At 38.8% G+C, this 12,751-nt stretch overlaps 1 protein-coding gene across 2 annotated transcripts in view; it reads right to left on the minus strand.

The window, feature by feature from the left end:
• Positions 1-775: 775 nt before the first annotated feature.
• Positions 776-12,751, minus strand: part of ATL1 (atlastin GTPase 1) — a 73,659-nt gene continuing 61,683 nt past the window's right edge. For both annotated transcript variants that reach the window (XM_056133864.1, XM_056133865.1), the window contains exons 10-15: positions 12,273-12,400; positions 8,694-8,750; positions 7,784-7,855; positions 4,809-5,240; positions 3,225-3,239; positions 776-1,594 (exon numbers count right to left, since the gene is read on the minus strand). In XM_056133864.1, coding sequence (XP_055989839.1) covers positions 1,484-1,594; positions 3,225-3,239; positions 4,809-5,240; positions 7,784-7,855; positions 8,694-8,750; positions 12,273-12,400 — 815 coding nt within the window. In that variant the 3' untranslated portion in view covers positions 776-1,483. The remainder of the gene's footprint in view (positions 1,595-3,224; positions 3,240-4,808; positions 5,241-7,783; positions 7,856-8,693; positions 8,751-12,272; positions 12,401-12,751) is intronic.

A 12,751-nucleotide genomic window follows, 5' to 3' on the forward strand; every position in this document is an offset into this window, starting at 1 on the left:
GTTTGATTTTATATAACAAGCTTATTAAAATATATTTTTGTGGAAACTGTGTTTGATCAGTGTTTTATGCATAGTCCTATTAATATATTTTTTTCCATTCAGGAAGTCCATAGGCAAAGGACTAAATATAGTGAAAGGGAAATAAATGGAATTTTATCAGTAAGAAATAGGTTTTGCAAGACATGAAAAAGTTTTTTAAGATGTAGGGTTTTGTATCTTATGAACTCTGACACAGTCTTCTCTCTTACTATTTCTTGTTACTCCTTTATTTACCACTTAGGAGTTAGAAATTAGACCTCCCAAATAGGAAGTGTTAACTTCTTAAAAACCATACTTTTTTTCCCCTCTGATCAGCCCAGTGAAACTCCATTAGTGATGTTAGTTTATGGAAATATAGGATTGGCTTGTTTTAGAGAACTGGAGGGGCCAGAGGTAGTATAGTAGTTACAGTGCTTGCCTTGAACTCAGAAGACCGGGGATCAGTTTCTTTCACCACATATGCTCCCTGAGCACTGCCAGTGGGTGTGGCCCAACCTAACTCCAAACCCCTTTCTCCCCAGAAGAAAAGAACTGGAAAGTAACTCAGGGTATTAGTGTTTTTCTTTAAGTAGGAAAATTTGTAATAGTGTCAACATTAAAGAAAATGTATGTTGAAAAAGACACATCCTTCTTGGTGCCTTAAAAAAAGGCACCTTATAAAAAGTAAAAAAAGGTACATCTTATATAAAAACACACCTTTCTCATTCCATATAAAAGTCTCCCAAACATTTCCAAATTCAGTAGCATTTGTTTTTAATCATAGGAACCAGAGTAAATTTTAATAGTTCACATGTTAAAAGAATAAACCTATGAATACATTTCTTTGTGTACCAAATGAAAAAAATATACAATGCAATGAAACACAGATACATATACAAAGTGATTTTTGTGCATTTTTTTATCAAGAGGTCTATATTCTATATAGTTATAAAAAGCAATATATAGTTTTTGATAAAGCAACTAAAAAACTCATGTATTTAAAGTTAACTAAAAACTGATATATGAAAAATGACTAAGGATCAAGCTTTTTGAGTTCTGATGCTATGCTTTTAACAAATGGGAATGTAAAATAATTTTAAAATACTATAGAAATTAAATGAGCATACCCAAATGTGGAGTAATATCACTACATGGTTTAGTTATAACCCAGTAGTAGAATTTAGTAAATTTCAAGCATAACACGTTATAGTATTATAAATAGACAAATATTTTAAATTATAACAGCAGTTTAAAGACAAAACCAGGAAACTACATGTTAAGAAAATGATATAACCATGCATACATACATCTGTTTATTAAACACTGAAGTAAAAGAACCATTTTGCATTTTTCAGAGGTGCTTGTATTACTGTTTTGATGGAAGAAGCACTTTGAATGTTTACATGGAGACAAACGGAGTATTTAATTGACAATTGATCATGCACCCGTATTTTTAAAATTCAGGTTAAATTTTCTTCTTTTCTGATTGTTCAGCAGCTTCTGACTTTGGTGCAGGAAAAGCTTGATGATAAAGATGTCTGTGGGTTGCTGCTGCACTGTAAAGTTTGTATAAAGCCTAGAAATGTAAGAATAAAGATTATAAACCTTTCATTAAATATATAAATTTCTTATTTTTAGAGTCACTAGTTTCAAGCACTGTAAGATTTAGTATCTTAAAATTTGGAAACAATATGATTAATTTAGCAAACTCCAAAGTGTTTTTTAAGTCTCCAATGCATGTAGATTGCTTCTTTCATGGATTGTTCTTCATGGAAAATCTTACTACTCTCAGACTGCGTTTCCTTTATGTTACATGCCTCATCAAGCACAGCCTCCTGTTTTCTAGGAGAGGTGGATTGAAAACACTCAACTTCCACTATAATGGCTAAATCACTTGCTATCAAGTGTGATCTTACAGGTTTTCCAAAATCAGACCACTTTCATTCCCTCATTATTTTCTGATATAGTCATACTGGTAAACATGTATGTTGCCCCCGCTGCTGCCATACTGGTATCTTTTATTTAAACATGCCCAGTATCCTTTTTCCACTTACTATTTTATAGCTTACAAAGCCTTATTAAGAAATCGAAAGCCTTCATTAAAACTTCCTCTCTGACTGTTGTTTAACAGAACTTAAAACAGGTATTTTTATACATTGCTTTCTAAGTATAATTTAATGACCCAATTTATCTTAGATGATTTTGGAGTTTGTAAAAAGGGACTTAAAAAAAATACTGTGCTTTCATTTCGGGATCACACCCAGCTGTGCTCGGGGCTTACTCCTGGCATTGTACTTAGGGATCACTCCTTGGCAAGCTGGGAGACCATATGTGGTGCAGGGATCGAAGTCAGGTCTCGAGTATGCAAGGCAAGCACCTTACCTGCTGTATTTCTGGCCACAAAGTGAATTTATTTTTCCAAAGTTAATATTTTTAAAAGCTGTTTACAGCTTCATTTCCTTTTAAATAGTAGTTGATCACCAGGAAATTTCATTTTTTTTAATTTTCATTTTGTTTACTACCATGAAATTGTCTTTTGTAATCCGCTGTCCATTTTCTTTTGATTTTAAGTTTGAATTAACGGTACTATATTCAGTTTCACGAATACACATTGGTGCAAAATTTTATTTTCCTACTTGGTTATATTTTGATTTTAACACATTGAATTACTTCCTTCTCTTCAAAGATTGGACTGTAGCTCTGTTTAAAACATTATTCAGTAATGTTTTCTCAAGATCCATAAATACTTGCTTTACCGTGCAGCAGAGCAAAATGCAACAATGTTAAAGCATAATAATTTGATTATTTTTTCCAGAACAATAGTGCAGCAGATAAGGTGTTTGCCTTGAGTCCTTAGTGAGTGATCCCTGAGCATAGAACCTAGAATAAGCCCTGAGCACCACCAAATATAGACCCTTCCCCAAAACAAAACAAAACTACAGAAGAATTAATTTTTTTGACATTCATGAAAGAAACATTATATTCATGGTAATTCTTATGTTTGTATGATTGAAATCATGCATCAGTTCTGGAACACATTAAATAGTTTTAAAACATCATTAAATACTTTTAAACATTGTAAAATTTCACGAAACTACCAAAAGTACAGAACCATTGGTCACCAATGACTTTCTAATCTACTCTTTATAAAATAAGCATATCATATCTACAAATACATAGTTCTTAATTTTAAAACGTTAACTTACCTCATTTGTACTTCCCTGTGGCAAAGGCAGTTTTAAAGAAAAGAAAAGAAAAGTATATATTCTTTATTAATAGTATTATGATGTTCAACTTTGTGTATAGTATTAATTTGTGAGCTTTAAGAGCAAATACTGAAGATTTTCCTCAGTTTGATTATATATTTTATCTGAATCTTAGGAAGAACTCAAGTCTGTATTCTTCACAGAGTTCAGTATTGTGCTAGAATTGTTTGGGATTTTAACTCAAATAGATCACTCTTTTGACCTCAAGGGACTGTCTGAGACAGCAGTTCAGAGGATCCAGTTTTTACCTCATTATCTTTGAACAGTGCTACCATTGGTTTATCTCACCTACAATCTTCAAAGGAACATGATAAATTCATCAGTTAAAGTCCAATTATAACAGCACATATAAGAGCTAGGGCAATAGTTCATTGATGTACCAGGATTCAAATTCAAGTTCTGGCACTTGGCCTCTGTACACCACTGTGTGGCTCTGAATGTGATCTCTGGGTACCATGGGGCCTGAGCAGCTCCGCATCCTCAGTTCTGAGCCACACCTCCCTGCAAAAAACTCAAAGTACAAAGGGCTGGAGCGATAGCACAGTGGGTAGGGTGTTTGCCTTGCATGTGGCCAACACGGCCGACCCGAGTTCAATTCCTCTGCCCCTCTCAGAGAGCCCGACAAGCTACCAAGAGTTTCTCGCCCTCACGGCAAAGCCTGGCAAGCTCCCTGTGCCGTATTCGATATGCCAAACACAGTAACAACAAGTCTCACAATGGAGACGTTACTGGGCCCGCGCAAGCAAATCGATGAACAACGGGAGGACAGTGACAGTGACAGTGACCCAACAAAACTAAGTATACTTGTAGTGATGGGAAAACATTAGCTATAATTCACTGCTTGCAGACTATAAACATTCAGAATTTTTTATAAAGAATTTCAACTGTAGCTTCACAAGATTCCCCTAAATTTTCATGAGGCAATTGAAGACACTTCTAGAATGACATAGTAAATTGGTATTGTAGAAATGCTGATAAATTATCTTCCTGCCCATATAATTACTTCAACAAAGGACAACTAAAACATGAGCAACTGATCTGAGATTGACTTCTGGTTCACGCAAAAGTCTAGCTCAATAAAGCTCATCCAAAGTAATTAATACTGCTTTTAGAAATTTATACTAAAAGATGGTGATACAATGACATGTTAGTGGCACATATACGCTCTTAACAAAGTCAATACTAGTTAAAATGATAGGCAGTAAGTAGAAAGTAATGTAGTTTATACAGCTGGGTTAAAGTCAACTACGTACCTAGCCATTGTCTCACACTTAAGAAGTACCCAGCTTAAAGCAAAAGTAGAAATATTTTAATCCTTGTGGTTGTAAGAAAAACAAAACAAAACAAAAAAAACAATTGTGTGGAACTTCACATATTGTATTATGATTGGTTGATACATTTTAGAGTTCTTGAAGACAGAGTACTGGTCACATTCATATATATTTCCCAGAACTAAAATAACATCTGGTACATAGCAGGCACTCAAATTTGTGCTGGTTCATAGAAGAGAGCTACTGTCCTTACCTGGTCCCACAAGGCTGCAGCCACCTGGTCTATGACAGCTCCTAGCTCTCGGTATTCTCCAGAGTAGCGGATGTATGCCCAGGTGCACAGGGTGATAAGGGTGAGTCCCATGATCATATTGCATAGGCTAGCTATGATGTCCAAGCCAATGAATCCAGTCACACCAGCAATCACATATGTGATAAAGATGACAACAAAGAGTGTGGCTGGGGTACGAGCTGCATGGAAGATATTTTTGCTATCATTGTGCTTGATGTACTGGATGTAAAGTTCATCTATTTCACTCTCCAACTGCTGTAGGTAACGCCGGCTAAATTCCTCCCCACCCATCTTCTTCACCCCTCGGAACAACTTCACAGATTCTTCCTTAAGCTCCAGATGTTTGATCTGCAGGTCATTAGGAGCTAGAAATGGTTTGTCACCACCACAAATCTGTGTCAGATAAAAAATAGGCTATCAACATTCAACATTCAATAGGCTATCAACTATCAACATTTTTCACTTAATCGGATTAGCAGGTATTTAATGTTAGAGTGTAAATAACAAATACCACAAAGTCTGCAAGTTTGGATTTTCAATTCATATTCCAAGTCTATTAGACATAACTGGGATTTGTACTTTATAAGTGACATATTAAGTCATTCTTTACTTTTACTTTCTCTTTAATATGGGGGAAAATATCCACGACTAGGCCAGAGGAAAGTCCAATTGTCTGAGCACAATACTTTGCATGCAAGATGCCCAAGTTTGATTCCTCCAGCTCCACCAGGTGTGAACCCAAAACAAAAAATGAAGAAAACAAGTTCATGCTAATCCAAGTTCCTTTAGACAAAAAGACATGATATACAGTGATTACAAACTGAGTTTATTAATCATATGAATGCAAATTCCAGGCAAACATACTCAAATTACTCCAGAACAATTATTCTCAATTATTCTAATTTAATAGAAGAGACTGACTAATAAAATTTAAAACAATGAACAAATGCAATTGTTGGGTAACATTGCTTTGTCCTTCCACAAGAAGCTTAGGTTTATCTGGTTACACCCATCAATCTGGTTACACCCATCACAGTGCTCCAGAGGCACTTCCACTTCCATTGTGTTTACATGTAAACATGTAAACAGTCTTCCCTATGCTCTCCTCCCCACCCAGTTAATCAGCTTTCCCCTTAATCAGACTTTGTTAATCTGTAAGATCAGTTTCCCAGAAATCTATGATTTTATATATATGAGTGAAATACTGCCTTTCTCCTCTCTTTATGCCTTATGAATAGTTTACCTTAAAGTAATATCCTTTTTGTATAGATACAGGAAGACCGTTAACATTATGCTTTGTAACTTAGGATTTGAATATTATTCACTCCCGGGCATCTTTCTCGACTTAAGCCTCAGTTGCCCTTAGTTCCTAACACCCCAAAAGCAGGGTCCCGACGAGGGACTGAATGGACCCAGGGCAAGCGGTGAGCTACCCTGGCAGCGAAATGGGCCAGGCCAAAGTGCCACGATTCTTAACTATAAGTTAAGAGTTTGATCATAGACAAATGCTGTCATGATCCAAAGGTAACGACAAGACTAGGATCCTGCTAGGGGTGGGAAAGACTATCTGGCCTGAGCACCGTAGTCTGAGATCGAGATGGCCCTAGGAGAGCAATTCTATAAGTTTAAGATATTTCTTACTGTATCCATACAAAATGATTTATATTGTATTCTTATATGCTTGTCGGACAAGGAGAAGAGAGGCACGCCCATGGGATTATGCTCTAGGGTGGGTCCTCATGCTGAGAGAGGATCTGTCCTAGGAGCGGCCTTCCCTGAGGCTAAGATTTCTACCCCTATTGATTGTGACCGCACCTATGTGTAATTGTTCCCCCAATTCCTCATGGAGAGAGGATTTAACTGTACTGTAGGAGCAGGCTGGGGGCAGAAGGAAGAAGAAGTTCAGAGAGGATCAGAAGGAAGAGGAGGATGAAGGGGGATGGAGAAGGAGAATGAAGTAGCATGTGGGCAGAGACAGAAGCAGAGACAGGAGAGACAGAGAGAGACAGGAGCAGAGACAGATGAGGAGAGAATCAGAATAAACTACGACTAATACCTACCAGCCTGGCCCTCGTTCCTTCCTCCGCCTGACCATCGCCATCGACCTCTCCAGGGTGGGAGAAGGGTGAGACTACCGAACGCGGGCGGCGGGAGAGATAGAGCCCCGCCGCTGTGGGTGCCGTGCCCCCTATTTTGTGTGTTTACACATGCAATAAGGCTCTAGAGTAAGATAATGAAAAACATTTTCTTTGGAAGTGTCAGTGATTTTTTTTTTCTAAGATGTATTTAATTCAAGATATAAGTATTGAAGTTGTGTAAAGTAGGGAGGTATGTATAGTAGAGAGAGCAACATGTTATTTTAGGCTCTATGTCTTATATATGGTAAGAGGATCTGGCCAGGACTAAGTATGTTTCTGGGAGCTGGAGAGAGAGCACAGCAGGTAGTATGCTTGCCTTGCATCTGGTCTACCTTGGTTTGACCCCTGGTATCCTGTATGACCCCCAGAGCACTTCCATGAGTAATTCCTGAGCATAGAGTCAAGAGTAACCACTGAGCACTGCTTGGTATGGCTAAAAAACAAAATAAAAGTATTTCTGTTATAAATAAAATTTAAGATTGGGGTAGGGGAGAGGGTGGTTGTGGTGATGGTGGTTGTACTATAACTTGGAAGAAAAGGAATAGGCTTATGGAATAATTTGTTGGTAAAGTAAAGGCCCTCCCGTTGATCATCGATTTGCTCGAGCAGGCCCAGTAACGTCTCCATTGGAGACTTTGTTGTTACTGTGTTTGGCATATCGAATACGTCACGGGGAGCTTGCCAGGCTCTGCCGTATGGGCGAGATACTCTCGGTAGCTTGCCGGGCTCTCCGAGAGGGGCGGAGGAATCGAACTCGGGTCGAATTTGTTGGTGTTATTTAAAATATTTCATTCTTACCTCTTCCATTTTTTTGTTGTATGTGTCCTTGGCAGTTGCCACTGCTGCTAAATTGTTAGCTTCTGCTGTGGCCTTTGGATGAAGTGAAAATATTATATAAAATGAAGTTGATATTTATTGCATTCCACCAGCAGTTATTATTCAAAGCATCATGTGCAAGAAATGTATAAGAATTCAAGACCATCAAATAATTTGGAAATGCTAAATATTTCTACTACATTAAAAAATTATTAAAATCAAAATTTCAATACATACAATAGATAATTTTACTCAGTAAACCATAGATTATAAAGTGAATTTCTATTTGGAGTATCTCTTTCCTTTTAAGGCTCTCACCAAATGAGAAAAATCTATAAGTACATAGGAAATAATATGTAGTAATTTTTATGTACATTAATTTTAAGGCTGCCTGAAGTTTAAGAACTGCTGCTAATAAGGAAAAAAGGAAAAATTAAGATATTTCAAACTAAGAAAAATCTAGTTTCAGAACACAGACAGTGGTGAAGGGAAAAGGTCACTCAAGAAAAAGCTAATTTCTCCTTTTAAAATGTTTGTTTAAAACACATATCTGCTTCGCTACTTGTTACTTGTCCATTTGTATGACTTGTTTTGAGTCTACCTATATGACTCTAAATGATAGTATAAGTATTTTCTAAGCACATTTAATACAAAGAATTAAAACTTTGGTATATAGTGCTGCATATCCATGCAAGTGAGGCTGCTTGTGTGTGTGTAAAAAATGTCTTAATAAAGGCACAAGCTGGTAGTTGTTAAAAAAAATAATCTTTCATGTCTACTATTTTTATTTGATTATTTCTTCAGCCAGATTAGAGCATAAAGCTAAGAAAGGAAAGCCTAGCTTTAGTGACAAGTATATTTTTAAATGTTATGCCTCCTAATTAACAAATACCTGTAACATGGATTTTGGGTGTGGCAATTCTTCCCCCTGATAGATCTTTATATAAGCCTAAAAAAAAGAAAGAAAGACATATTCAAGCAATTTATTAATTATTTCCCTAATTCTGTTGACTGTATTCTAAGATCTTGTCAACTTAAATGAAAACATTCTTGACAGGCTTCAAGGACTTGTAACTATTATCTCTTTCTTATATTTTAACTTCCTCCCTCTTTGTTTGGGTTCCCTTTTCCTGAAACATCCTTTTCACACATGTCCATTTACCAATCCCACCCTTCTTAAAGGTTAAACTCAATTGTCACCTCTTTTAAGACTTTCTCAGATCTCTCTGAGATCTAGACTTTCCTTTTGCAGTTTGGGAAAATTCTTAAGGAACTCGTACCTCCTGAATTGATATGCTTTGTGGAAGAAATTTTGTAAGAGTCCTGAATTGCATAATTCCAAGTTCCTCCACATGTGTAAGAATTAAGATTTAAGGTAAATCAAATCATCTTTTGACTGAGAGTTATAAATATAAATCATACTGGAAATATAGCTCAGCAAGCTACCAAGGGTATCTCGCCTGCACGGCAAAGCCTGGCAAGCTACCCGTGACGTATTCAATATGCCAAACACAGTAACAATAAGCCTCACGATGGAGACATTACTGGGCCCACTCGAGCAAATCGATGAACAATGGGAGGACTGTGACCGTGACTGGAAATACATGACCATTTAAATAACAAAATGACATTTTTAAAGCTAGTATTTTAATCCTCAGAGCATCTGGTCACAAACTGACTCTGTACATGTAGTTTTGTTTTTTTAAAAAAGTATTCAGTGTGGGGCTGTACAGTGGATGCGTGTCTGCCTTACTCGTAGTCAATCTGGGTTCCCCATACCTGGTACCCCATATGGTCCCCTGATCCCCATCAGGAGTGATCCCTGACTGCGGAGCCAGGAGTAAGCCTTGAGCACAGCCAGGCGTGACTCCAAAACTGTAGCACTGTCCACCATAGCACTGTCCTCCCGTTGTTCATCGATTTGCTCGGGTGGGCACCAGTAACGTCTCCATTGTGAGACTTCTTGTTACTGTTTTTGGCATATCAAATACATCACAGGGAGCTTGCCAGGCTCTGCCCTGTGGGTGGGATACTCTCAGTAGATTGCCGACTCTCTGAGAGGGGCAGAGGAATCGAACCCGGGTTGGCCATGTGCAAGGCAAACACCCTACCCACTGTGCTATCGCTCCAGCCTGGGCTCCAAAATTAAAATAATTAAATAAAAAGTATTCAGTGTATATCTTAAAATAAACAGGAATGCAAATTTAAAATAATTCTACTTCAGATTAGCTCTTACTGTAGAAAATGGGAAATATATAAGAATTTTCTTCAGCAGAAAGGCAGAGTATAGCCATTTTGGGGGAAAAAAATCATCAAAATGAAGGCAAAATTCAGAATAGGCCATGAATTAAAAGAATGTGGTATGGACCTGGGAAACAATCCTTGACTTCAAATAGATGTTCCCAAATCTTAGATACATTCACATTTTGAGTATATTTCCTTCAAGATGAAAAGGGAACAAAAGTTACTGTCAAGAAGTTTCCTATAAAAATAATCTTAGAGGGAATATGGTGCTGCCAGCAGGTCAATCTGTACCTGTGAGCATCAGTAGCCTGACGGCACCATCAGACTTTCAGATCCCCCAAAATTGCTGCTGTGCCTTTGGCCAGACCCCAAAAACTTGGGGCAAAGTTTACCAAGAAAGAAAATGGCCTAAAGTTAGGTATGTGGGAGACACCCACAAACCACCTCTGGCTCAGCTATATAATTGGAGGCATGGCCTCTCTGGTTCCTGATCGAACTGCTTAAAGGCCATGATCCCAGAGACTCAGAAACGAATCTCAGAACCCAAAGGCTTTTGGCAGAAATGCGTCCTGTTCCTGCAGTAGGTTAATGGCACTGGGCCACTCCAGGTGTGAATAAGTTTCGTGCCTTGGCCTGTTCCCCCTGGCGGCCCGGTGACCACCATCCTCCAGAGGCCACTGGACAGTCAGGTTTGGGCCTGCAGTGACGAGACACGCGGGGCCTCATCAGATGGGGGTGGAACCGACCCTTCCCCATCCCAAAGAGACCCCGAGTCGCCACCTACAAATGGCCTCTCTGGCTCCTGATCAAGCTGATTAACAGTCATGATCCCAGAGACTCAGAAACAAATCTTGAAACCCAGCGGCTTTTGGCAAAAATGCATCTGGACCACATACAAGGTGGCCGCCACCTCAAAGCTTATAGGAAAGCCAGGTATGAGTCAACTGCAGTCTCATGGGAAGGGGATGGTACCACCTCGTCCTTCACGCCCTACTGAGGTCACAAGTTGCCGCCCATGAGTGGCCCTCCGGCACGGCCATGGCTCCAGAGGCAAAAGGACTTACTCCAGAGCTCGGCAGCTTATGGCAGAAAAGTGAATGGACCATGAGTTAAACTACGGTGCCATGCCTCCCCGGGAGGGAAAGGGTGTTGCACCCTTCCTCCTTTCCCCACCCCAGCAGCAGGGTGGCTGCCGCCTCAGAGCTTATTGGAAAGCCAGGTATGAGCTGGCGTGACAGGGCAACTGCAGTCTCATGGGAAGGGGGATGGTACCGGCTTGTCCTTCATGCCCTACTGAGGTCACGAATTGCTCCCCATGAATGGCTCTCTGGCACAGCCATACACCAGATGCACAGAAACCAATCTCATAATTATCTGGCTCTCTGCAGAAATCCAAAATCATTATATGATTCTCATACTCAGCTATAGCAAGCAAAGTTTTTCACAATGCCTTTTCAGCAATTCTGATTGTGGGGGGGGTGGAATTTTAAACAATAATGGTGCATCTTTTGTCAAAATAATTAATGTAATCAATGTAGAGAAATGTTAAGTAGAAATTATCCACCTCACAGGCACTGGGAGGGGTGGAGGGGGATATTGGGGTTCTTGGTGGTGAAAAATGAGTACTGGTGAACGGAAAGGTGATTGACCATTGTATGACCGAGACTTAAACCTGAAAGCTTTGTAACTTTTTCCCACAGTGATTCAATAAATAAATATAAGAAGAAAAAAAATAAATAAAATTATGAAAAAAAAAGTTAGGTGGAGTTCATGCCCAATTCAATCAGCTGATCAGTGGCTGAATAAATAGCAGTACTCCTACATAAAAAAATAAATAAATAAAATAGTCTTAGAAGGGGCTGGAGTCATAGCACAGCTGGTAGCGTGTTTGCCTTGCACGCGGCCGACCCGGGTTTGATTCCCAGCATCCCATATGGTCCCCCTGGCACCGCCAGGGATAATTCCTGAGTGCATGAGCCAGGAGAAAGCCCTGTGCATTGCTGGGTGTGACCCAAAAAGAAAATATGCATATATATATATATATATATATAGTCTTAGACAGCACGCTTCTCTTGGAAGTTTCAAATACTCTTTTCTTGTATCTTTGCCCACCCCCTTCCCATATTAAAGAGTCTATAATGTCTATTTGTTTCTAGGAGGAATCATATTCTAAAACATGTCAAATATAAATACTCAGAAGTGCTGTAGAAATGAAAACAATACATACCTTGAAGTACTCCACCAGACCTCGGCAGGTGATTTTGTTCCCATTGATTTCTTTAATATCTAGGCCCTCAGGAGTAAGTAGCCAAGGAATCAGGATTTTCAAGTTTTTGATGAATTCATCATCTATTTCTACAAATAAATGCAAATTGTTCATTATTTTAAAAATCCTACCCAGTCTTCCATGTCATAATAAGTTTCACAAGCCAGAGAGATATGATAGCAGAGGGTAGGCATATAGCTGGCCCTAATTCAATCCTGGCACCACATATGGTACCCCCCACCCTCCGCCACTGCCCTGAGCACTTCCATGAGTGACCCCTAATCCCAGAGCCAAGAATGATCCCTGAACAGTCTCAGTAAGGCCAATAAAACAAAAAAGTACTTTCATCTCCACTTTTTCACTGGTGATAGTTATCACGGGATCTAAGCCATGTTTGACCATCTTTTTGCAACTGTGTCCCCCTTACAACTCCTATTCTT

The sequence above is a fragment of the Sorex fumeus genome, unplaced genomic scaffold, assembly GCF_029834395.1.
Source record: "Sorex fumeus unplaced genomic scaffold, SorFum_2.1 ptg000098l, whole genome shotgun sequence".
Classification (NCBI taxonomy): Eukaryota; Metazoa; Chordata; class Mammalia; order Eulipotyphla; family Soricidae; genus Sorex; species Sorex fumeus.